This window comes from Penicillium subrubescens, assembly GCF_028828155.1.
Source record: "Penicillium subrubescens strain IBT 31985 chromosome Unknown utg000003l_segment0_segment0, whole genome shotgun sequence".
NCBI lineage: Eukaryota > Fungi > Ascomycota > Eurotiomycetes > Eurotiales > Aspergillaceae > Penicillium > Penicillium subrubescens.
Window position 1 is genome coordinate 1,340,515 of NW_026643153.1, and position 25,348 is coordinate 1,365,862.

The window sequence follows — 25,348 nt, forward strand, 5'->3', positions numbered from 1 at the left end:
GGATGGATTTCTAATAATTGATGTTTGAAGAGGTGGTTTGGATGCTGAAAAGTTGAGGGAAAGTCTTGGACTTTATACTTCTGCTCTTGGGCGATTTCGTTAGCAAGAGTCATAGCTGAAGTCCATGGAACCTGTCTAGTAGCTCTATTATTAGAGCACACGCGTTCATCTTTACGGCGCCCAACTACGATGGTAATTCTCAGCTCGATGAAGCCCATGAGTTAGGCAATCCTCGATGCGGGAGAGAACCCTGTCTTGCTCTGATATCTTTCATAGGCTACTGAAGGAACGCCTCGCGCCACCATCAGTAATTTAGGAATGAGAGTACCCATTAAATGTCAGCTGAGTCCAGGAATCATTCATTGTGCCTCGATATCCCACATTTAGCCCATTCAGGTGAGCTCCCCAATAGTGGTTCAGAACATTACGTAGGATAATAACAGCCTACGCAGTCGGATGTAGTATTTTGGAGGTACTTTGTGGGGTTAAAACAAAGCCAATCATCATTTTGTAACCCAGCTCTTTGACCAGTAAGGATTAATTCAATAAGATGTCATCATCCAGAGCTATAGTCCGGTTGCAAGGTTCCGAACTGTACTCGATGGTGCTTCATACCGAAAGAATCAAGATTGAGCACAGAAAACCACCAAGGATATCGACAATAAATGCGAACGCTTGTTATTTTCACGTTCTTTCCTATCATTATCCTGCATCATGAAAAAGAAACTATGTTTATCCTGATCTTTTAGCGGAAGGCGAGCGATAATCCTGGGCTTGGCTCCCTTCTGATCCAGAACGAAAATGAATGAGCTCTTTCGGTAGGGCATATTGTGGGGTTAATTCAATCTTACACACATGATGGCAAGTAAGAGCACAGACACAGGATATACATGGTTAGTACCCGAGTTGACAAAGTTGCCGAACACGAAAGTAAAAAGTAAGACACTGAGCCCGCGATGCGGGCAGGCAGGCAGGTCGATGAGCCCAGGGACTCTCGTATTCATTCGAGATGTCTTACAATCCGTGGTTCTCCCTCAGCATACAATGGAGGAAGAATAGCGTTATGCATCACTCGGTAAGACGGCAGTTGAAGGCACTTATGCCGAGCCCTGTCGGTGCCATAGGTACCTCGTGTATGCAACCGATGAGCGCATTATTTCCAAGCCGTTATTTTCCGAGCGAGTGAAGTAGGCTACAATTTTACATGAGGAGATCAGGCTTCCAGTCGAGGGTGTAAGAAGCCGATCAAGGGCCAAGTAAAGGTCAAGCGAAAGATGAATATCGACGTGCAAAATGATCTTGCTGCATAATGTGTCGCGTCACGGGACTGGATACATGAGACCAGAGCGGGGGGCTGAGTGTTAAGACTCGAGTCCGTTGTGAGGGTGGTCTTGGTTGATGACGTATCGCATTTTTGAATCAATCTATACGAATGATCTCGAAGAAGCTGATCGATTATGTATTGTTGGTTTTTTTTTTTTTTTAAACGGGGCATTCGGAAATCTACAGCTCACGTACAGGGTGGTCAGTCTTTCCTTTGTCTCTCATAACGAGAACAAGAACAGTTCGAATGATCCATGAATTCGAGACATCCTAATCACACAGAGTCCAAAAGTAGCAGGTGTTCACTGGCTCGTCAACTATTTCCCGATCCCATGTCTTACTTCTACATGCCCCACGTGTCCCATACGATCGCGTCCCGATTTCGTGGCTGCCGCCTTGCCGAGCCCCTTTGAGGGCTGACAGCCGCTTACCAGATTGGTCAGCGATTCTGGAACTCGTCCAACTCGGACCTGCCAAAGTAGGTCTTTGCAGTCCTTAAAGGTGGTAGAAAAGAGCACGCTTCAAATCTTGAACGGCCGTTATAGAAGCAATCTCGCTTGAGGAGGAAAGCCCACTCGAATGAAAATTGGTTGCAAGTGTTTTCTCCCTCAGAACGCCAATGTTGGTCGACCTCACACCTCCACCAACAATCACCTCCAGAGCTCGGCGGCCCGCCTGAGGATGGGATTCGGGATTGAATGACTGGCGATTCACCAGGTCAGCTAATCCATCCATGCAGTCAACGGCATTTGTGCTGGAAGGGCCGCCACTGGTGAGAACCGCAGCAAAACCACATTCCCTTATGTCCTCCAGAGCAGTATCCCAGTTAGACTCGGGAATACAATCAAATGCCCGGTGAAAAGTACAAGGCTTGCCACCCGCCACCTGGACGAGTTTCTTATTCCTGGCAATATCAACCCATAAATTCCGATCGGTACCTCCCTGATATGGCGTCTCGTGGAGGATACCAAAGACAAACCCATCGGCTCCGGAATTGTTCATAAGTTGTAGTGTGGCTTTCATCGTTTCGAACTCATCCTTGTCATAACAGAAGTCTCTGGAGTGTGGACGAATCATCACGTATACTGGGATGGACACTCGAGATTTCACCGCTTGTAGGACTGAAGGATGAGGTGAGAGTCCGCCAGACTGGTAGTCTTGGCATAGCCTGCAATCCCGTCAGGACAGTGGTCGGGCACACTTTGGCTGCAACCAAATTTTTAGAGCAGCCCGCAATAATAGGCTGGCATCGGTATGGGCAATTTTTGAACGACGATATGTCCTAAGGCCACTTACTCGATTCGATCAGCACCCCCTTGAGCAGCGTTGACTGCAGACTCTTCGTTAAAACAGGCGATTTCCAGCAACAGCCCCATCGCGAAATTGTAGAGCCCCTCGAGGGTTTTGAACTGACTTTTTCTTCCACCCGCAGAATAAAATCTACGGAACAAAGGTGGAAGACGGAAGGCAATAATAACAAGATGTGTGGGGAGCCTCCGTACAAACTCCCAGGGCCAGCCTGAGGCCCGAATCCGGCTTATTCATCCCCTACACTCATGGATGCCCGCCCTGTGATTCGCTCACGGCCCTCAGCGCAGCCTTAGCCTCTTCGTGACTATTGGAATCGTTGGATAGTCCTGTAATTATTTCACGATTTTATCATGTCAAGATTAAGCTCAAGAATCGTCATCATTGATAAGCAGGCCTGTGTTTTAGGTAAAAAGATTAAATCAACTGGAAAGACTGTTCAAAAAAAGGAACGAAACAAAATGTTTATGATCCTGAGCACAATATATTCTCATTCCGATACTGCAAACCTCTCCGCTTGGCCGGACACATGATGGAATCAGTAACGAAAACCACCGGGTAGGGCTGGTACTTAACATCTTACACCGGAAATAACACATGGCCATTGCAATCCTTGTGCCAGGATTTGGGGATAGTAAAAATATCCGCAGATGAGTCCCACCTTCTGGGGAGACAAGGTCGTGGTAGCCCGTAACCTGTACCGTCTCTTGATACTCACCCGCCCAGAAATCACTCAGATTGTGCAAGCGATGGCTAGGCTGCGAGTTCCCAACTTTCGCCAATTGAATATCGGCGTTGAGCTGTTCCTTTACTAAATCGGCATCCAATTCCTTTTCGCCACGGCGGAGAAGCTCTATATTCGGTACCGAGGAATGTTTCTCTCCTTCAAACAACGCGTCAATCTCCTCCAGCGTTTTGCCTTTCGTTTCCACCCAATAATAAGCCTAGTAAATTCAGTTAGTATTTTCATCGACACTTCACAGTCAAGCATACGATCAAGCCTAGAATAACCACATCCCATGATGCATTGATCATATACATCTTCCACCCAATGTTTCATAAACCAATCGGCATGATGAAGGTGAACACGAACCTAATGTCAGAACACATGGTTAGTGCGGCCAAGGAAGAGAGGAAAGGTGCACTGACGCAAATGCATTTAACGTGAAGGATGAAAATGCTACACCATTAGCCCGAATCGAATAATTCATGATCTCCGGCGGATAGAGGTACAGTAGTGGTGTCCATACTCTGAAATATAGCAACGGACATGAAGACTCACATGAATGGAAGTGTAAAGATACAGAGCACTGAGAAGAGAGCTTGAACAAGGGATGGAGCGCGCCATGCCCAAGTCGACTGCCACTGTCCCGTTCCGAGAGTTACACCAGCGGCGACAAGGGCGCCAACACTAGAGTCAATATTAGTTTCCCTTCAGATGAGACCAGGAAGTTGTTGCTGACTAGTAGAAATCATTCAATAGACCGACGCCCCATGCGCGGCATCGGCTGGGGAAGACTTCAGACAGATATACACCGCCAGCTATACCAGTAACGGCCGCTCCAAAGCCTAGTATGATTCGAGCAATCACGAACATGGCAATATTTTGCGATGCAGTTTGAAGAATAATTCCGACGATTGTCATGCATGATCCCCAGAAAATCGCGGGGCGGCGACCCAATCGGTCTGCGATGATGCCAGATACTAGAGGCCCAAGAAAGCCTCCAATGAAAACAGAAGCCGTATTGAGCCCTGTGGTGGCCGGATTCAAATTGAAGTATTCAGTATATGATGGTAAGATGTTGAGACCATTTAACATTGATCCATCATACTCACCAGTCTTCGGCCATTAGTGCATGTATGAATCAGGTGTTTATTCTAGGATCACCTCACCGCAGATTGCACAATCGATGACAGGAGCAACAGAGCACACAGGGTGAATGTTGACTCGGGAGCCCAGGCGGGCATCCATGTCCCGGTAAGTGTCTTTTTCAGCATTTGCAAAGTGGAACCTGCCGATAGAGCAAAGTTTCCAAGTCTTTTGTCAGGCCTACCCCTTGATATTCAAGTCGTTCAAGTCGTAGCGAAGCTGGCTCTGATATATCACCTTGCGAAGTCTTGCATGGCTTCCCGGCAGTTCCATCGGAGAGAGCAGCGGAAAAGCACATATCATGAATCGATAGGAACGTTCCATTGAGCATAAGCCTGATTGGAAGACTGCTCTCCTATCATCTGTTAAGCATTCCAGAAAGATGCTTGACGTTTCCTCCTCTGAGAAGCTCTTCTTGTGTATGTACTCTTCCCTCCATGCCGTTGCACCTTGACCCAGATGATCATTTGTTACGACTTTCGTCTCCCGTTGTTCCTTCTTTTAGATTACTTGAACCTTGGGCTTTGTGCAACTGGCACACAACAATCCTTGATGGAGGAATGTGCAACATGGATCATCGGGAGTGGGAAAGGTGGGGTTGGGCATGGCGGCTTGAAGCGACGTTGTATGAAAGTGGGGGGAAAGAGAACTTTGAATGTTCAATGCTCTGAAATCGCTCAGCTCAAATGGCCCCAGAGAGCAGTGCAGAATCAGTTCATCAGAACTAACTCTTGGTTCTGATACAAACCATCGCCAATCTTTCCGCCTCCTTTCAATCCCGAGACCACTACAAGCAGACAATCCGGCCACATACCATGTCTAAACACCCAGTCATCGCGATCGCAGGTTTGGCTTGCGAAACGTCCACTTTCTCGCCAGCGCGGACGACAGCAGCAGCTTTTCACCCACGTCACTGCCGAGAAATTATCGACAAATACACCTTCCTACACCCGGGGACTCCTCTTGGAGACAAAGCCAGTTGGGAAGGTGCACTTATCGGCCATGCTTTGCCTGGTGGAGTTGTGACTAGGGTTGCGTTCGAAGAACTGGCAATGAAATCGTGACTCGACTCATCCAGATTCGTGAATCGTGCACTATCGACGGCTTATGGCTCGACATTCACGGTGCGATGTGTGTCAAAGGGCTGGATGATGCAGAAGCGGAACTGCTTCGGCGGATTCGGGTAGTTATTGGGGCCAACGTCGTTGTATCAGCTTCCATGGACCTGCATGGAAATGTTTCCCCGTAACTTGCACATCAAACAGATCTTATCACCTGTTATCGCATGGCGCCACACAAGGATGAAATGGATTACCAAAGAACGCGCGTGTCGCAATCTAGTCGACATGCTCACGTCAAAAGACTACACGGGGAATCGCCCCTTCAAGGCATGGTCTAAGATTCCGATTTTACTGCCAGGAGAGCAGACATCAACTCGGGTAGAGCCCGCCAAGGGGTCTCTACGAACTTGTTCCCCAAGCAGAAGCCACGCGGGGAGTGATCGATGCTGCAATCTGGGTGGGCTACGCGTGGGCAGATGAACCTCGCAATCACGCGGTTGTGATGGTAACGGGTTGGGATGCGGAGGTCGTCACGGAACAGGCCCAAAAATTAGCAACACACTTCTGGGATTCGCGTGAAGCCTTCCATTTTGTCGCTCCTATAGGTACTCTGGCTGGGTGTATTGAGCATGCACTCCAATCTGACCGCCGGCCATTTTTCATTTCGGACTCCGAGGACAATCAAACGGCCGGAGGCGCAGGAGATGTGACCTGGACTCTCGCTCGAGTCTTGGCTCGCGCTGAATTCCGAGGGGTGGATGGGCCTGTTGTGGTATATGCCAGCATTCTGGGACAGCAGGCAGCTGACACTATTGCTCGAGCGGGTGTTGGTGCTATCGTGACTGTCGTTGCTGGTGCAGAAGTCGACAGTATTCATGAGGGGCCAATCACCATGACTGGGCGGGTCCATGCCGTCAAACATGGAGACCGAGACGCCATTATCGAATGTGTTCTCCAGGTCGGGAGTGTTTTCGTCGTGATCACCACGCTGCGAAAGCCCTACCACCATGAGTCTGATTTTTGGGAGCTCAACCTTGCACCCCGGTCGGCGGATATCGTGATAGTGAAGATCGGGTATCTGGAACCTGAGCTATTTGGAATGGCCGCAGACTGGAGGCTGGCCCTAACTCCAGGTGGCGTCGATCAAGATTTGCCTCGACTTGGACATTGTCGAATCCATCGGCCCATGTGGCCATTCGATCAAAGCTTTGCTGAGCCCCCTGATCTCACACCACAATTGATTCCATCATCAAATGAGCCCTTCGCCGATATGTTTCAGGGCCGAGTCCTGTCGATTCCCAATAACCTCATAATGAAGTAGCAGCTCCCACGTCTGTGGTTATTTCTCGAAAGCTCCATAGAACTAGAGAATATTGAGAAGAACCAACCAGTAATATTTACTGTTCAGTGTTGTTGTTGTCTCACTTCTGAAGCTGGGGCCACTGTAGATGGAAAGGCGGTGAGACTTACTCTCTGGTGATCCATTTTCCACCTGAACTTTGGAGGGTTGAACACTTCCACCAAATAATACAACCTTGATTTCTCTTGACTTCCTCTCCCACAACGCATTGGAATTCTCTGACAAGTAATATGACTGTCGGTCCATCTCTGGCAGATCCACTGGCCATCTTCCCGCCCGAGATTGTCCTTCGCATCCTGGAATTCTCTTCCATCTCAGCACTCGCCTCCCTCCTCGCGGTCTCCAAGTCTTGGCACCAATTTATCGACGTCACCCATCAACAAGCCATTTACGGCGCCGAATCCAAGACAACACAACCACCCGGTGGCTCTCGCGATTTCACCTTCCTCAAAGATACCTCCAGCGTCTCCAAGTTCTTCGACGACACTTCATCATGGAAAGATCTATGTAAGCGCCAGACAGTGCTTGCTCGCAACTGGGCTGCGCGGCGACCGGTTAGCCACGAATCGGTTCTACAGATTGGCAATGACCCGGTCTGGCGCTTTCGGGCCGACTTCAAGCGGCGATTCTTCATTTCCACCTCTCATGCGGGTGGGCTGAATGTCACAGATATGGATTCGGGTCGCATCCTCTGGCGCCTGCCCTCTACCTTCGATCGCGACGAGGACGCCGTTCGCCCCCATGCACATTTGGAATATCAGGATGGGATGGCCGTTTTCGATCGCGAGGGGGATGCCGTCGAGGTTTGGCTGACTGGATTGGATGGTACCGCTCGAGGGGAGTTTCGGCGCATTGCGATCCTGGATCACAATTGCCAAACAAGAGGCTTTCAATTGTCTTACTGGACGCTCTGTGTGGTCTCGAGTGAAGGGCAAGGATTTGTGTATGACATGACCCAGTGCCCTCCCCTATTAACCACCCGCCTCGAAATTGAGCGAGGCGCTGTGGGTCATTTGGACCAGTGCGAGGATGCCGTGATTTATTCGATCGGAGCGAAAGGGTACTATGCTTACGACAAGAAGTCCGGCGCGTTCTTGGGTGCTCTGCAACCATCCAGTTGTACGGACAAATATCATATAAGCTCTCCTCCTTCCCTCGATGCAAGCCCATCATTGGATGGTCCAGCCGAACGAGCCCCAGATGGCCGACCCCCTCCACCCAGCGGAACTCGGCGAGATGTCATTACGCCAATCGAAATCACCAAGGGCCCTCTTCCTCCCCCGAACGACCCAGAGCACGTACGGCATGGGGAGGATGAATGGGGCGCGGGCATGTTGGATGGCGAACTGTTCGTCGGCTTCTCCCGAGCCGGTCGGGTCTTCCTGTGCTCTGACTGGCGCAAAGCCCTGCAAGACCACTCCAATCTGGCGACACACAGCTCGATTATTGAATGCGAATCCGATGGTTCTACTTTCGATCTTGGTGGTTGGTTGTCTGTTCGTGACCACCGCTTGTTATTCGAAATTCAAGATCATGTCTATGTCGTTGCACTGGACAACAACAATCGTCTTCAAGACCTCGACCACCCTGTGCGCGGCTCGTTCGCGATACTTACCAACTCGGCCCCACAGCTGGCTGTCCCTGTTAGCTATATGACACTTTGCGATGATGCGATCATGACGACGTATACGGTCCGTCTCTGCTTTCTCACCCCACATTCCCTCTTGTGAAACGTCTTTGATTTAACTCTAGCAACTACAGACCCTTGGTTGGCGTCAATCGACCTCCAATATTCCCGGCAGTGATTCGATACCGCGACGCGAGAACCCGGCTCGGATATTCCCCACCAAAGCTATCCGCATCGTGAGCTTGGCCCCTGACATTTCGAGTTCAAAGTCGGGCCGCGACCTGGAATCCGACTCCCCAATCCCAAAGGCTCGATCCGGTCCCGGCCAACCCACAGATCAGATGTGGCAGTCGCAGGCAGCGTTGTTGCAGCTGGTCAGTCTGTTAAGCGATGATCCTGGAGAGTGGGAAGACCGGGAAGCTGGCGAAGAAGACGAGGACGACGACGGCGAAAGCGAAACATAGGCCGAAGTCCTCCTCACCCCCTTTGAAAATCCAAAGATGGGAACCGGAATGGGACAGCATAACATTGGGGCAGCAATGTCCTACTCGGCACCCATGGGGAGAATGCTCGACTTGAACGTTTCTTGCCAACTCTGCCGTCTGTGTCCTCTGATGGTCGTTTGATCTCATTGACTAACTTGAAAACAGCTCTTCACACTAACCGCGACACAGGCTGTATTATACTAGACACTCCCTACCACGGAACATCCTCAATTCAATTTCAGGGTTTGATACATGGCCGATTCGAAGGATCTTTTAATCAATAGGTCTTACGCCTTCCGCCAGCAAGAACTCGTCGCCTAGGACTAGTCTCCCATCATCGCGGCCGTAGTCTTTCCCTCCTAACTCTATGCAAGCCTATTCGAAATGAGAAACGGAAGTTTTATCCATCACCATGATTCATTCTTGGCTTTCCTTTACACATTGCGGGCGAGCTGTGAATTTCAACAACCCACATTTTACGATAGCCATGAAGTCTTTGGAAACCAGTATGAAGGGTTGCTGATCTCACCTCCAGTCTGGATCCAAAAATAATTGGTGGATCCGCAATCAGTAATGATCCCGGAGAAGAAAGGCATCGTCACATCTGCTTTCTTGTTTTTCATTGTCTACTCAGCTTCATTAAATAACCTCTACATATGCTTTATTATGAGTTATGCCTCACAATCTCAAGATTCTAAGTCGACGCTGCTAATAACCTAGCGAGTGATGTGACCGGAGAATAAGAGGTAACTCTACTAGCTGTACGGATCAATCACGCAGAGCTTGCTACCATGTCTCTCCACTAGGCTGAAGCATAAACAGTGCATAAAGAGTTATCTCCGGGAATCAGGTTATGGTTACTTCGAACCGGATTCGCCATACGTGACGTTCTTGCGTGCCTCGTCCACATAGTGTGATTCCGAGGAGAAAAGACCATAAGCACGAGGGGAACCTTGGCAAGACGCAACTATCACGAAGCCTCGCCATACGCCCTTGATACAAAGGGACAAGCTCAATAAGCATCATGCAGGACACATGCGTTGTTACTAGTTCAGCCACCTTTTCGTCCGCTGCCAATTCGAGTCCTCCTACCGACCGACTCTCACGCTGGATGACCCTGAAGCGGCGGAGCCCCTATGGTAATCCGATCGGGTGGCGCTTTTTGAGGCTTGCCATCGTAGGATCCTTCGCGTATCTTCAGGTGATTTTATCTGCACCCAGGAGGCACAATTAGACAGTGTGCTTTTCAGCGAGAAATCAAATCCCGCTATCATATACGATGGTCGGTGTCAATGATAATGTTAGCGTGGTACTTTCACCCCTTCTTCATGACTAATACCCTCTCCAACCGCCTTCCGAATAGGGATTAGGGCAATACCATATGTTTCAAACCCTTCCACCTAGCCACCTAGCCACCTACCTTCCTACCTACCTACCTACCTACCATGGAGACTAATCACGAAAGATCCGATCATACCCCCCAGGCCCCCCAGGCCCCTCATACCCCTAGCCATAAAGCTAGTCGTGATCAGCGCATCGCAGCGCGTACACTGCGCGCTCAGGGGCTTACCTATAGCCAAATTGCATCAAAACTGGGCATTACCCAGCGTCAGGTCCAAAAGGCTTGCACTGATGAGAGGCCTACACCACGTAAGGCCCCTGGCCGAGGTCGAAAGCTATCAGAAGAACAGCTTGATGAGATAATCGAGTTTATCTTATCTTCGAAAGAGACACGACGGATGCCGTACTCTAGGGTTATAGAAGAACTACAACTCCCTATTAGTTCTGTCACCTTACGAAGGGCCTTAGCTAGACGTGGATATCATCGATGTAAGGCCCTTCGAAAGCCTCCTTTGTCCGACCGTACACGAGCACTGCGTCTAATCTGGGCGCTAGAGCACGTTAATTGGACGCGTGAGCAGTGGGAAAAGATATTATGGACTGATGAGACCTGGGTTACATCGGTCTATCATCGACGGATCTATGTTACGCGTCGGGCTGGTGAGGAATTTGATGATACTTGTGTACGAGAGCGAATTTCTCGTGCACCTGGCTAGATGTTTTGGGGCTCATTCTATAATAATAAGAAAGGCCCTTGTCTATTTTGGGAGAAGGAATAGGGCACTATTACTGCTGCTCGATATACAGAGCGAATTGTGCCTCTTATCGACGGTATAGTTTCGCTGGCTCGCAATCATTTAGATCAACATCTAATTGTAATGCAAGACGGCGCACCATCTCATCGAAATCTCTTAACTATTGAGGAGCTTCACGATCGTGGGATATACCCTATCGACTGGCCACCGTATTCGCCAGATCTTAATCCAATTGAGAAGGTTTGGGATTGGATAAAAGATTGGATCGGTGATCGATATTTGAAAGACTATGATCGTAAGCTATCTTATGATCAGCTACGCGAGGCTGTGCGAGCTGCTTGGGATGCGATTCCTACAAGCTTTTTAGACCAGCAGATTGATCTGATGCAGAAGCGCTGCCAGGCTGTTATCGACGCGCAGGGGGGTCATACACCTTACTAGGCGGTAATATATTGTATTATAGTGGTTTAATTACGTGAAGTCGTAATAAAAGGGTGGCAGAATATTAGTCATGAAGTAGGGGTGGAAGTACCACGCTAACATTATCATTGACACCGACCATCGTACAAGAGCCGGCGATGCATGTCCGGGAGTGGAATTGGGCCCGTCAATGGTCACACTGAGTGTGGGTCGCCTTATCGGCCACTTCCCTACCAATGGAATCAAGGACAGATCACCCTGTGGGAGCAGAAGAACAATACATGCCAATCGGCCTGACTACCTGCAGCACCGAAAGCCGGATCGTTTGCGGAGTCCCGGCGGTATTTCTTCAGCCCATCAGGGATTAGACACAATCTATGTTAATCAATTATTCTGTGCAGCGGGATGCACTTCCGAGACAAACTATACGATATTGAGAACCATCCCGGAATTAGACCATCACACAATAGTATGAACAAAAATACCCTTTTAACGAGTACTAACAGGATGCGAAACAGTCTGCTCCGCCATGGATGTCTTCTTGACGCTGCTATGAGTAAAACTGAAGGTCTCATGAGGTGCTCAGGCCCTTAGTGCATTATGGCGGGGTATGTGATTTCGAGAATTGACCATTGGAATGAATTACCTCCTCTAGCTAGCTCTGGGACACGATGTTACCTTCACAACTATCGCCGGGCTTTAAGCTTTCCCGAAAGATGACGCTAGGTGATCAAAAGCTTAGGGTCAAAATGTCTCCACTTTCGCGTGATTCTTGAGATGGGATCCCGTGGCTCCCGAATAAACGCTGTCGATGAAGCGACTACTGGGCAATACCCGTATAGTCTTCTAACGACGAATTTGTCTATTCACAAGCATTCAATCCTCGTTACTCTATAATCTCACAGGCTGTCATGTCTAAAGAGTGTATAAACTCTATTGTCTATGGATCAAATGCATGTCAGAAAATGCGACCCTGAATACCAAAAAATCGCTTCATCACTAGACCCGGATTTCTTGGAGCCCGACGGTGTAAACCTCTGTGGCGTGTAGATCCGCGCTGCATGTTTCTAGAAGAGAGTAACATCGTCTTTTTAGCTTCCCAAATGATGCGATTTGAACCACTACAATGTCTTCCATTGCCGTGACTCCACGACAAGGGCATAGATTCCTCGAAGCATAAAGAGTCTTGGGGTCACGGCTTAAACTTCGTTCAGCAACCAAATCAGAATATCTTCTCTATACCAAAGCTTTCCGATCTTCATCATGGTCGTCTTTAGCAAGATTACTATTACGCTCGCCGGCCTTGCGTCGATCGCCTCGGCTGCGCCTGCGGTAAAGACAAACAGCAAGTTCTCGTTGAAGCAGGTCGCTCGTCCGGCTACCAAGACCACAAACTTTGCTGCGGCTTATGGTCATGCTCTGTCCAAGTACGGTGCTACTGTACCGTCCCATGTCGAGGCTGCCGCGGTAGCAAGTGGCGTCGCAACGAACACGCCTGTGAACGGTGACGAGGAATACCTCACACCCGTCACCATCGGTGGCACTACGCTGAACTTGGACTTCGATACCGGGTCCGCTGATCTGTAAGTGGCTCTCGCTCTGCTTGCCGTGTATAACTTAAGCTTATCAACAGATAGCTGGGTCTTCTCAACCGAGCTCTCTGCCTCCGAGCAATCTGGCCACTCCGTGTATGATCCTAGCACTAGCGGAACAGAGCTTAGTGGCTACTCGTGGTCTATCTCGTATGGCGACGGAAGCAGTGCCAGCGGAAATGTGTACACAGATGCCGTTACTGTTGGTGGCATTACTGCACCCAAACAAGCTGTCGAGGCCGCTCAGACAATCAGCTCTCAGTTCCAGCAGGACACCAACAACGACGGCCTCCTCGGTCTTGCTTTCAGCAGCATAAACACTGTGTCTCCTCGAGCCCAGACCACCTTCTTTGACAGTGTCAAATCCTCCCTTGCTCAACCCCTCTTCGCTGTTGCGCTGAAGCACAACGCCCCTGGTGTCTATGACTTTGGTTTCACCGACTCCTCCAAATATACCGGCTCTATTGCGTACACCAGCGTGGACAGCTCGCAAGGCTTCTGGAGCTTCAATGTCGACAGCTACAAAGCCGGTACCCGCTCCGGCGGTGGCTTCAGTGGAATCGCAGATACCGGTACCACACTGTTGCTGCTTCCTAGCACCGTTGTATCGGCCTACTATTCTCAGGTCAGCGGTGCCAAGAACAGTCGCACTGCGGGTGGATATGTCTTTGACTGCTCCGCTAAGCTGCCGGATTTTAGTGTCAAGATTGGCAGCTACACTGCTACTGTCCCTGGGTCGTTGATCAACTACGGCCCCTCTGGTGTCGGCTCCACCTGTCTTGGTGGTATCCAGTCAAACTCTGGCATTGGATTCTCGATCTTCGGTGATATCTTCCTGAAGAGCCAGTATGTCGTTTTCAACTCTGCTGGCCCCAAGCTTGGCTTCGCTCCCCAGGCATAAATTCAAACGCCTCGGATACTGTGGTTGCTCAATTAAAGGAGAAACAATCGTGACGGATTCATGTGAGCGAGTCAAGATAGCTTTCAGCATTTGAATCTATTCTGGCAATTATAAAATCCCTCGCTAACAATGTTCATCCCAATTTCACCTGTGCATTATCCATATTCAAATATTATAGGATCTGGGTGTCAATCTTCTCTCTGCATGTGCCTCCACTACTATCAAATTCTAAATGAACTTGTAATGATTATTGGCTATTTCATGTTTTCGGTCAATAGGCGTATGAAATCAAACCTCCCAAATTGTGGCAGAGAATATCTGGAACCTCTGACCCAGGTATACCACGTGGTATAGGACCCGAATACGTTGCTATATGATGAGGTCTGGGGTAGATGATGCTCAACCAGCACATTAAAGAGTCGAACAAAAAGAGAAACATTACGACGATGAGGTTGTTAAGGCTGAGAATCGGCAATGCTTATCTTGAGGTAGCCTTGCCAAATATGACCATTGAAGCTTGGCAAGATGTGCCAACACCACAATAACACTGCTTATGTTCTGTATTCCCTTGGCAATACGACGTAACAGGATTGATATAGACTTTCCAATGAGTGTTGAGAGACAATGAGCACAAGAATTGCAAACGCCAGATATAATGACCAACACGGCCCTTTGCGCATCGGAACGAGTCTAACAAGAGTGGGATATGAAGAAGAGAAGGTAGACGAGGGTGGAAGGCATCTAAATAGGGACTGGCCGATCCCAACTTCTCAACCACGAAATGGGGCTCGTCAAGTTATTCTTCTCTTGATTTTATGAACTTGTGCCAAAGAGGCTTTCATTATCTGTCTCCTAACATTGGTTTCTTGGTATTTACAGCGCACGATACACGGCGCCAATCTCCTCCATCCCTCACAGCGTTCGAATTTTCAATCAAAGGCACTGAGAATACCACTGGTTCTGCTGCTTACATGTTGATCCAGAAGCACAAGCTGTTGGGCCAGTCCATCCACTGCCACCACATTGTCCGTAAATTGTCTGGGTCGCACCAGACGCAACACTTGTAGTTGTCACTGTTGCCGAAGTGGTGGAGCTGCTCTGCGACGTGGTCGAAGACGACGAAGACGAAGAAGAGCCAGAACCGCCAGAACCGCCAGAAGTCAACCCTACTGGGGTAGTGTCAGTTTCAGTCTTTCCGTAACAGACACAAGTCTCCCAGTCTGTGGTCGCTTGACCCGGGCAATCAATGGGCTCGAAATCAACCACAACGTTGTCACCGAAAATCTCATTCTGGGCCATGATATCGAAATGGTAGCTGTACCCATATTGATTTGTTGAACCAACATTGGGGCACCATTGTTGATTGCCATTGTAGGGGCACAGATTGGTCACCATCACAATGATGCTCTGGCCAGCAGCTCCACCGGTTCCGCAATTGGTGCACGGGGGCTCGCCCGTGGAAGTCAGTTTGTAGCATTTACCGCAGCCAGCACCACACCAGGAAGCGCCGGCGGTATCGAAGAATGCCTGGGAGCCGGCCGCTGTGTAGACGCCGTTGGAGATTCCGAGCTAGAGTTTTTCCAAGATCAGTGAATGCTTTTATCAAATTGAACCGAAGAGGCCCTTCTTTGGTGGTGGTGGTTGGGTTGTTTACCTGCCAGGAGAAAAGACCAGAGCTGGAACCGCAGCCGCAGGCACCCTCCTGGCCATCATAGTACCTCTGTGGGAGATTTTTATTAGCTTGAAACTGCTCTGGTGGGCAGTAATGGCCTTTAAAAAGGGCATGTAAATGAACCTACTGTGGTGGTGGCCTTGTATGCAGCCACCAAGGCAATGAGATGAAGAACGAGGAATGCAAATGTGCCCTTCATGATCCTCTTGGAATCTGATCATGAAGATATATTTTTCTATTTAAATGCACCCGGGGGAGGGATATGAGGTGAGTATTATATACACTACAGGTGCTAGCCTCAGTAACTGGTTTAATATCTACAAGCCGATTCAGGCTGTCGAATCCCTGGTGCCTGTAGTCGGGCCGCCGGTCCGTAATAGTTCTCTCTTATAAAGGAGCGGGGTTCGCAGTCTACAATCAGAAATTAATCTGTGGTCCTGATATTTAGTCGTGTTATTGACTACGTTTCAGGAACGTTTGTAGAATTAGACGGGCTTTTTTTTTGCAACGGCCTAGTACCCGAACAGTGGCTTACCCTGGTTACCCCGGTAAAACTCACTCGCTTCGTCAAGAACCTTCATGTCTTAGCGTCGGCAAAGATCATTTTTGTGACGGGCCAGTGCCCGAGAATGCGGGGCTGAAAGGCTGAAAGGCTGAAACAAAAAAAGCTTTGGCGGAGAAAGTCAATTTCACAACCTTCATCCTACGGGTTTGAGGGCCTCTGTAGCTCTGCGTAACTGCATACATTCATTCTTGAGATATTGGTTGAGGTTAATTATTGTTGGGAGTCAGTTCATTCTATGGTAAGCCTAGGGTTTCATGAAGCGCAATGCAAATGGTTTAATATTGTTATTGGGTGGGTGTAGATAGTAAACTAGTTGACGTGGCTCCTTAATGTGACCTGCCAGCAAAGTGACATAATGGCCATGGGCCGGCGGGTTCAAGAATTCCAAATCAGTCGATGAACAGCGTGAATTTACTATGAAAATATCGACAAAAATAAGCAGAAGCCGAAGGCTTCATGTCAACTCATTCCCGATCACGCTAGATACACCATCTACAAGCACTGGGAGTACCAAGGATTCTGCGTCTGGCATGTAGTTCCGGACGCGCAAGCGGTCGGGCCAGTCCAGCCCTGTCCTCCACACTGACCCCAGTGAGTCTGAGTTGCTCCGGCTGCTGTGGTGGTTGTGGCCTTGGTGGTTGTGGTCTTGGTGGTTGTGGTGCTGGTTGCTTTGGTGGTTGTGGTGCTGGTAACCTTGGAAGTGATCGAGCTAGAGCTAGAGCTAGAGCCTCCAGGGTTGGTGAAAGTCGAGCCAATATCTCCCCAACGGATATTGGAAAATACAACGTGAGTTGTAGGGTTTTGTGCGAGGATATTGGCAGGGTTGCCTGCAGTGCTGCTGCATGGGCCGCTGCTTCCACTGTCGAGCCAATTCATGAACCCGCTGTTATCGTTCCAGATGCTGAAGATCAAGACCATTCCCCGGCCGAGCGCCTGGCCCATGGTGGTCAAGCCGCCGAAAGTGGCCGCAGAACTATCAGAAGACTCGCACCACGATTGAGTGATAGAATCCAGACCGGAGGAAGATTTCGCGTTCGCAATGACCTTGCCGTTCTGGATGTACTGTCGTCGGATCTCAGTCAGGGTACCGGTCTTAGTGCCATCGTTCGTGATGAACTGGGTAGTGATGGTGAACGGCTTAGAAGTGTCGACGGTACCACCCGGCGCCCAGTAGTTGGGCAGACCCTGTGCGTAAGGGTTGAAACCACAGCCGCCCTTGTCGCAGTCGGTGGCGCTGCAGGGATGGGGAGTGTAGGAGTTGGCCATGGAGTTCGCCTCGAGGATATCCATCTCATTACAGCAGTATCCCTGGTTACTGGTGTTCAGCGTGCCATTCTTCCAGGTTTGGACCGGGCATTGTGCATCGCAGTATCCCGAGCCATACTTAGCGCCACCTGTGTTATATTCATTCCTTCCGCCGGTGGCACTCATCTCGGAGAGGTAAAGAGCACCATTCTCACCGCAGGGCAGAGTAGACATATCGACGTCGAAGCTCAATTCACCACCGAGGAGCTGCATCATCACGTAGTCCCCATCCGAACCGAGGAGGTAAAGTCGTGGAGAAGCATTGCTGTATGCACCATTGCTCTGAACGTACTGGTTCAGGGTCAGCGTGCCCCCAGACGCAGTCACACCAGCGGAGGTATAGTTGGCTGCTTCAATGACACAGTTCTTGGCACAGGTTGCTTCATCGGGGCACAGGGTTGTGTTGACACCAGAGGAAGTCGTGCATGATTGATCGCCGCCAACGGTGTGGATCCATCGGTATCCCCAGTCCAAGACGACCGAAGTGTCCTGCGCAACACACCCGCCGGCTGTGGAGCACTTCCAGGTGGTGAGTGGAAGATTTCCAGGATCTGATGTGGCTGGCTGTTGCGCTTGGATGAGAGGCAAAAGGGCCAACCCGACCGCGGCAATGCTCATCCTGGTGGACGACATGATGTTCACTGGTAATTGAGCAAAATGAGAAACTTGCAGCCCGTGCAATACTCGAGCAGCGGCCACAGGGGTATTTATACGGACATCATCCCGTCGGCCCTGTGGTCGTGGATGGGGTCGGTAGAGAGTCCCCGAAAGGATGCGCTCTTCTTCAACGCATAGTGCCAACGGTTTACGCCAGGGGCAATCCCAAAAGAGCCCGGGGAGTTTTGGCCATCGTGTTGAAGAAACTCGGCTGTAACCATCTGACGGGCCGCTGCTCCGAATCTGGGATAGGCTCAAGCATTGCAGTCAATAATTGCCGGTGAAGAAGCCAAGTCCCCGTACCCCGCATCTCATCCCGGCTGGACCCCTGGCGGTCGAATCTCCGTGTCTGGGAAAACAACGATGGCCATGAAGGATTTACTCCTTGGGGTTAAGCGGGGTGGCTTCATCACCTGTATTCACCCGCAACCGAGGAGTCGCTAGACCCTGCATTTCGATGAAAGTTCCGCCAGACCATACAGAAGCAGTGGAAGGGCAGGGATTATTGATCTCCTAGGATCTTTTGTCCCTGAAACAGAAGCCGGTGGAGAAAAATGTCGGCCATGCCCTTCGTAACACGGACCAATCTGCCGGTAGATGGGTTCAAACAGGCTATACAAAACACAATCAACAGAGAATCTTCACGTGATGGCAAACGATGCGGATCGACCAGTCACATGACCCAGAACTGGGTAAACAAACCAAACTAGGCAACTTGAGGTCACGAATGTTAGAACTTAGAAACCTGTTTCTTTTCTGTCCTTTTTTTTCCCTTCGTTTTTTCTGTTGGGATCAAGTTAAAATAGGCGATGCAGTGGTTTCTGAGCCAGTAGAAACAAAACTTCGGCAACATGTCCCCTGCGACTTTCAAAAATATACTACAACCAAAGCGAGCTGTACCGATGTTTTTTGCCCTATCCCTCATCCATGTATCTGTTTGCTTGCTATAGCTGTGGCAATCCTGGAGTTTCAAGGATTGAAACATTTCCCCCTACATCTCTAATAACCTTTTCTGATCATCGCATACTGCAGATGTCAGTTCCAGAAGGGTTGGCCAGATACGGCTAATACAATAAAGTTCAATGTACCCTACAGAATGCGTTGAATGGTTGATTTGGGGCCTGGGGCTCCGATTATTTTCTCGATCTCAATATTCAAAGACAGAAACGCCGAGTCGTGCTAGTTACTTTGTCGTTACACTACGTGGTGTCGAGTTATGTCCTCGCGTATTTCTATAGATGAGAAGCTGAATTCAGCATGGGCTAGTTAGATGCGATGCAGTCCCGGGGCTTACGTACTCGATCGTCCAAAGTAGCTCGACTAGGACGAGAATAAATTTTAGCAGCGATTCAAGATTATCAACGCACTATTTTCATTTCTAGGAATAATCGTTTTTTCATGCCGTCTTTTTTTTCGCCCTTGAAATTCTCTTTTCGTACTATTTTGCCAGTTTTGGAAGCATCGGCCCCGGAAACACGGAAAACACAGCGGATCCAAGGTTTTCAAGGACAGGTTGTTCAGGCATCTAAGACTAGCAACATCTGAGCTGCACTGAGAGCCACAAATCCAGCTTCAAAAATTCATGTTGCAACGCTCCAAGTTGTTTGAATAGAGCGCTGTTGCCGTTCGAGGAAGAGTTCCTCATCTCTTTGCGAGTCGGACATCTGAAGACTGTTCAAGTCATTTTTGATGCCGGTGAGACATGAACAAGTATATTGAATCCACTGGTACCCTTCTAGCCTCTACCGTGCGGCATAACTACCAGATTCTTGTTGAAGTCGATTCGTGACTCAGAATTAATCAAAAATTGGGATTTATGGCCACTAGTAAGTCTTAATAGGTGTTCCCGTGCTGTACAACCAGGACCTCAAGAGACACTACATATTGCTGCCATTCACAGTGACCTAGACCGAGTGCAGCTGGTGCTCGAACTTGGGGTCAACATCAAAAAAATACCATTTATTTCCATCATTCCTGTTGCCATCATGAGTGTACCCCTGCTCTTTGGGCAATCACCTAGTCATTTAGATGCGTTAATGTTGTTTTCGGAACACAATTCGACCCGGAGTCTGTCGGGTGGGGAACTGTTGAGGGACAGCGTTTGACTGAACGCATAGCCAACTTCTCTCGCTATAATCAGAATCGTGTCAGCTTTATCAATAAATTATACTTTAATAGCAACATTCCTCTTGTGGAAACTTCGGATCTTTTGCCCCTTTGGCTGTTCATGCCTAGCTATCTAACTATTCACTGATACCTCCGCGAGTTCCAACCGCGTACCCAAACACGAGGTCCAAACCGTCAATAATTACTCCAGGACAATAAAAAAGCTTGGCCCTGGTAGCAGAGCTTGGCACAAGGAGCAGCACCCCACTACACGAAAAGTATCAAGGGCAGCCTGCTAGGAGACTTGAAGAATTTGGATTCAAGTGCGTTTCCGCGTTTAATACATCTATACGAATTTAAAGCCCTCTCGATACTATGCACATCTATCCACTGTTCTGATCTAACTAGCATCTGAGGCATATCACGATGGATACGCTCTATAGCGAGCAAGGGCGTATCCGGTTCTGGCTAGCGTCCTTAGACACACTCAGCCTTCAGGCTAACAAGGGTCACATCTGCCTCAAAGCACTGCTTCTCGCCATCCACAGAAAAGGTTCCGAACAGACTCGAATCATCGCAACCGGAAGCTGTGTAAGTGTTGAGAACGGTGGATGTACCGTCGGCACAAGACCCAGCTTCGACGTAAGCACTGAAGGACTTGATGGGGAAGTTCTCGACGTTGATGCATGATCCAGCGTAGGCGTTTGCGGCATCCACGCTAGGAGCGGTACAGTTGGTGTAGAAGTATCCAGCGTAGCCAACAGTGGGATTCGCAGCTGCGACGACTGCAAGGGCAGAGAGAACGCTCACGATCTTTATTATATTGGGATTAATATTGGTCTCTTTATACCAGGCTGTGACAAAGCTCGTCTTTCATACCTTGTTCATCATCTTGAATAAAAAAGAACGGCTGTATGACCAGTATGTTTGTGGTGTGGCTTGGAATTGTTGATGAACTATTCAATCATCTCGCAGCCAGGTTGCCGCCTTTTATGCTTTTCTGATAATCTCAATTGTTCCGTAATCAGATCAAACAGCAAACCCCTCATTCCCCACTGAGTTCTCGCAGCTGACACGTATTGGATGCTATCTAAGCCGAATTGGAGATAGTCTATCGTCGTGACCATCTAGCTGCATGAAACAATTACGTATGCTGCAAGCTACCCACCCTCCCTCCTGCATGAGTAAGGGATTTCCAATCCACCGGTATCCGTTCCGACCAGCCCGTTGAAGATAGGCTTTAGATTTCTCTCGTCAACTTGTTCCACTGACGGATGTAGATGGAGCCCGCATATTTTTGATCACAACAAGAGTCACCGCACGATATCACAGCTAGGAAATGATCTCTTGAACAGTGGAGAAGGTGTAGATATAGGAGTGTAATGTTACGTAGTTAGGATATATCCAACGGCCCGGGGTGATATGCCTTTGGCTGATATTATTCTATGGACGGATTCCGATGTCTTGTTCAGGGATTGAACTACCAGGAGCCAAGCGTATCCTTACAGCAAACTGATGACAGCTTAGTCTTGCCCATTGCGCAGCCTAATGTAACTTCATGCAGAGTCATTATAGCCCAACTACAAGTACGCTTCTCACAGTGCTAAGCCCTCACTTTAACCTGGATCAATTCTGGTCTCCTGCAAAGTGCCTGCAGAGCGATACTTTATACTAAGGAGCCTTAGCTTTGATTCTAGCTAGATTAGGGATTTGTATGTCCTCTGGAGCTCCGCTGATTGGATAATACAGACAGTGGATTGCTGCCCTGCCAAGACAGTCAGCACTGTCTTGGCAGACGCGTAGCCATTGTCTTAGATCGGTCTATGAAAGACAGACCCTTGGACATGAGGGTCCGGGGAGTCAGAGTAAATGCGTGTCTTGTAAATCCCGAGGGGGCAGGGAACACAACCAGTGTAGTTTGGGGTATCCACCAATCTATGGAAAACAGGAGACCAGATATAAAAAGAATATTAAAATCCGTGAGCGACAGCTGGGAGCTCAAATAAGCTCTTGCTCCCATGCTAGTGCTGTCGGCAAATTGGCGGGAACGGACTTACCCGAACATTTTTCGCAAGGGAATCTGGAATCATTTTTACTCTACAAAACATTGCTTGACCAAGCACATTAATTGCACCCTTGTTTCTCACTAAAAGTCGCTACAACTTCGCAAGAGCAACACGCGAAGCTACTAGCTTACCGACCCACAGGTAAGCCGACTGGGTGTTCTTTGGCGTAGGCCGTGAATTTCATCAAGTATAAGATTCCAGCTCATATTGTAGTAAGCATTACGACCTTAATTCAGTCCAATGAGAGATCCACCTTCCATATACGGTATCAGAGTGAATGGTGGGGCGGGGATCGGAGCGAATCATTTTTCCGCAACAGGGACTCGGTAAGTGTACCACTGCTTGTCGGACTCTTCCACGCAAGGTCATGCATGATTGGTAAATTATTGTCATGCATTCAATTCAATTTTGCAACATAGACGTTTTCCCCGATACAGGCCGTGCAACCACGGATAGAGAAGTGCGCGTGTGTCCCAGCATAGAAGTAACTGTCTTCGGCTCCTGGCGCGACACACAAGAATGGGAGCAACCAGGCGGGACGGTAGAAAGTATGTAGACTTACCCTCACATATGATTGCCTAACTCGAAATAATGTATCGACACTGATGATCAAGCTCCGGCTCCGGCTCTCCGCACGGGACAAGTCAAAGGTCATAGATATAACCCCATAGGGCCTTGTGCGAATGTAGTACACAACGGCTGTCTTTTCATCAGATAGGAGGCAGTCGATTGGCTCAGGTAGTTATGCCCCAGAGCTGAACCTCAGCCGGGTTTATCCCTTTGCATTAAATAATTTTCTGTCTAAAGCATCAGGGCTTACGTAGAGTGAAGGCCTCTGTGCCTGCCAACGAAGCTTTCTGGTTGTACTTCCGAACCAGACTAGTGATTTAAGCTCAGCTTCTTTTTCTGGATCAGAAAATTCCGTTTCAACTTCCAACCATAACAGTAAAATGCTAGACGCACTAAAATTCTTCAATTGATTTTCACCTCCATATGATTTTAGTAGAGCACTAATACTTCTCAGTTTTGATGAAACTAGTCCTAGTGGTTATGAATTTGGTGCGAATGTATGGCGAACCAGCGATAGCTGTCATAATATCAACTTCAAGGGTAATCTTGACTCCGGGCACGGCGACTGGTGTGGCTCTCTCTCTTGTGATAGTACAGCCTAAAAATGAAGAATGAGATCAAGGTTGGAGACATAAGAAAAGCTATGGTAAATATTTTATGATGGAGCCTCATAAACGTTCCGTTGTCCCACTTGATGTTTGCGTTCACTAATCCATTCCTAATCAGCCTCCTCCATGATCAAGACTGGATGCCTGCCCTCAACCCTGAGTGTCTCTCCGCCAACTTCGAGACCCATCCTCCATTCTAGCTGGTATTCTCGTTTGATATTGTATGTGATGAATGTCGGGACTTCAGAAAACCGGAATTGGTCGTGCTTGAGTTTTAGACCGAGCACCTCTCCTATATTTAGGGGACTCGAGTTGTCGTCAATCGTCAAGGCCAAAGGAGTGCCATCAGTTGACAGATAGTTGTTCAAAGGAGATTCTTTAGACCGGACTTCAGATTGAAATTGATCATTATCCATCTGCTTTTTGTTCTTCGGCTTTGGATATTCTGCCAAAACTGTCGATCTCTTGAAGTGGTTCTCGCGCACAACTTCAGCCGCCCCTATAGCGCCCGTATCAAAGGCTATAGTACTTGTTATCGATCTTATAACAAGAACAAAATTTTTTATCCTGGTAATCTGGGGAAAGTTCACAATGGCCTTGCTCGTATCCGACCATTGTGGTATTGCTCGTATCTCTAGTGCAATAGAGTAAGGACTGTCTTTTTGAAGAACCGAAGCTATCCTGGTTTCCAGGCAAAATGTAAGACGAGGAGCTCCAGAGACGCCTAGGATCTTGGCGATCTGTTGTTTTGTGGAAATTTTCGCATTTTCCATACCAGGAGTGAGACGAGTAGAAGTGACCGTATAAGATTTTCGGGAGATTAAATTGAAGTCGAAATCAGTTATCGGGAAAGGGGATGATTCACATCGAATTTGAACTGGAAACCGAGCGATGACGATCTTAGAGGTGTCGGAATTCGTCATTGTAGCCTCTAAATAGTACTCAACAACTGCAAAGGTGGGACACTTTCCAGTAGTAGTATTTTTAAAGTCAAATGACGGTGGAAGCGCATGTATGTTGGCGTAGGATAGGGGTAGGTATGATGCCTTCCCGAATGGATGCGATCTCAGAATGATTGGATCAGGATGCCTGGGTATATCGATTTCAAAACGCCACTTCCTTTCGTCTGGATAGGATCTTTGGATGTGTAGAGCGCCTTTAAAAATTTGATTTCCATCCTGAGAGAACAGGTCCAGGCTGCTAGAACATGAGGCATAATCGCTGCAGAAGAACTTGGTGCTGCACCTTCCGTGAAGAGAGATCCTGATTCTTGTTTCAGTGTCAACCCAGGGCGAGATTCGTGACACATAGCCAGCGATTCTTTGGCCAGGGCGGAATGATTCAGCCAAGTCGAGGTGAATTGAAAGATCAGGACTGTCACAGGCCAAGGTTCTCGCCATTGCACCGCAACTGTTTTAATACAGTAGCCTGTCAGTCCCCGTGCTCCTGTGACTGGACTAATATATTGATGCTGGAGCAACTTGCCAAGGTTATGAATAGATCATTCAGACAGTAGAGTGAAGTAGGCGATGTAGAGGACTGCTTAATGAGCACTTAGGAGAAATGGTCAATCTTTATACTGGAAAAAGCTACGAGATGCACAGATTATGTACAGTGGGTTTTGAAAATTTTAAGCCCATTCAAAATAAATTCCGAGGTATCGGAGTTGATAGTCGCTAGGCATAATGGATGTGTAGTATTTTGAAACTCGGTAGGTAGGCATCTGTTGGAATAGCTACCTAGAATTCAATTAGGC

At 48.6% G+C, this 25,348-nt stretch overlaps 9 protein-coding genes across 9 annotated transcripts; 4 read left to right on the plus strand and 5 right to left on the minus strand.

The window, feature by feature from the left end:
* Nucleotides 1–1,818: 1,818 nt before the first annotated feature.
* Nucleotides 1,819–2,779, minus strand: N7473_004509 (copper homeostasis protein CutC; the record flags this gene model as incomplete). Its single annotated transcript, XM_057150449.1, has 2 exons — nucleotides 2,620–2,779; nucleotides 1,819–2,491 (listed from the first exon to the last, which is right to left on the minus strand). Exons 1-2 carry the CDS (start codon nucleotides 2,697–2,699, stop codon nucleotides 1,819–1,821), a joined length of 753 nt encoding a protein of 250 aa, XP_057010559.1. The 5' UTR covers nucleotides 2,700–2,779.
* A 2,537-nt stretch (nucleotides 2,780–5,316) lies between these two features.
* N7473_004510 (MlrC C-terminus superfamily protein) lies at nucleotides 5,317–5,688 on the plus strand (the record flags this gene model as incomplete). The annotated part of the gene is given in 2 exon segments (XM_057150450.1): nucleotides 5,317–5,561; nucleotides 5,580–5,688. The coding sequence occupies 2 exon segments, from the start codon at nucleotides 5,317–5,319 to the stop codon at nucleotides 5,686–5,688; spliced, it is 354 nt and encodes a 117-aa protein (XP_057010560.1).
* A 98-nt stretch (nucleotides 5,689–5,786) lies between these two features.
* Nucleotides 5,787–6,883, plus strand: N7473_004511 (M81 family metallopeptidase; the record flags this gene model as incomplete). Its single annotated transcript, XM_057150451.1, has 2 exons — nucleotides 5,787–5,894; nucleotides 5,945–6,883. 2 exons carry the CDS (start codon nucleotides 5,787–5,789, stop codon nucleotides 6,881–6,883), a joined length of 1,047 nt encoding a protein of 348 aa, XP_057010561.1.
* A 269-nt stretch (nucleotides 6,884–7,152) lies between these two features.
* Nucleotides 7,153–9,013, plus strand: N7473_004512 (F-box protein; the record flags this gene model as incomplete). The annotated part of the gene is made up of 2 exons (XM_057150452.1): nucleotides 7,153–8,613; nucleotides 8,675–9,013. 2 exons carry the CDS (start codon nucleotides 7,153–7,155, stop codon nucleotides 9,011–9,013), a joined length of 1,800 nt encoding a protein of 599 aa, XP_057010562.1.
* A 3,800-nt stretch (nucleotides 9,014–12,813) lies between these two features.
* Nucleotides 12,814–14,043, plus strand: N7473_004513 (pepsin-like aspartic protease; the record flags this gene model as incomplete). Its single annotated transcript, XM_057150453.1, has 2 exons — nucleotides 12,814–13,133; nucleotides 13,188–14,043. 2 exons carry the CDS (start codon nucleotides 12,814–12,816, stop codon nucleotides 14,041–14,043), a joined length of 1,176 nt encoding a protein of 391 aa, XP_057010563.1.
* A 933-nt stretch (nucleotides 14,044–14,976) lies between these two features.
* On the minus strand, nucleotides 14,977–15,914 carry N7473_004514 (Endoglucanase-5; the record flags this gene model as incomplete). The annotated part of the gene is made up of 3 exons (XM_057150454.1): nucleotides 14,977–15,612; nucleotides 15,698–15,763; nucleotides 15,843–15,914. 3 exons carry the CDS (start codon nucleotides 15,912–15,914, stop codon nucleotides 14,977–14,979), a joined length of 774 nt encoding a protein of 257 aa, XP_057010564.1.
* An 858-nt stretch (nucleotides 15,915–16,772) lies between these two features.
* N7473_004515 (putative endoglucanase) lies at nucleotides 16,773–18,218 on the minus strand (the record flags this gene model as incomplete). Its single annotated transcript, XM_057150455.1, has 1 exon — nucleotides 16,773–18,218. The coding sequence occupies one exon, from the start codon at nucleotides 18,216–18,218 to the stop codon at nucleotides 16,773–16,775; it is 1,446 nt and encodes a 481-aa protein (XP_057010565.1).
* A 2,607-nt stretch (nucleotides 18,219–20,825) lies between these two features.
* Nucleotides 20,826–21,239, minus strand: N7473_004516 (uncharacterized protein; the record flags this gene model as incomplete). Its single annotated transcript, XM_057150456.1, has 2 exons — nucleotides 20,826–21,161; nucleotides 21,228–21,239. The coding sequence occupies 2 exons, from the start codon at nucleotides 21,237–21,239 to the stop codon at nucleotides 20,826–20,828; spliced, it is 348 nt and encodes a 115-aa protein (XP_057010566.1).
* A 2,463-nt stretch (nucleotides 21,240–23,702) lies between these two features.
* On the minus strand, nucleotides 23,703–24,515 carry N7473_004517 (uncharacterized protein; the record flags this gene model as incomplete). Its single annotated transcript, XM_057150457.1, has 1 exon — nucleotides 23,703–24,515. The coding sequence occupies one exon, from the start codon at nucleotides 24,513–24,515 to the stop codon at nucleotides 23,703–23,705; it is 813 nt and encodes a 270-aa protein (XP_057010567.1).
* Nucleotides 24,516–25,348: the final 833 nt, after the last annotated feature.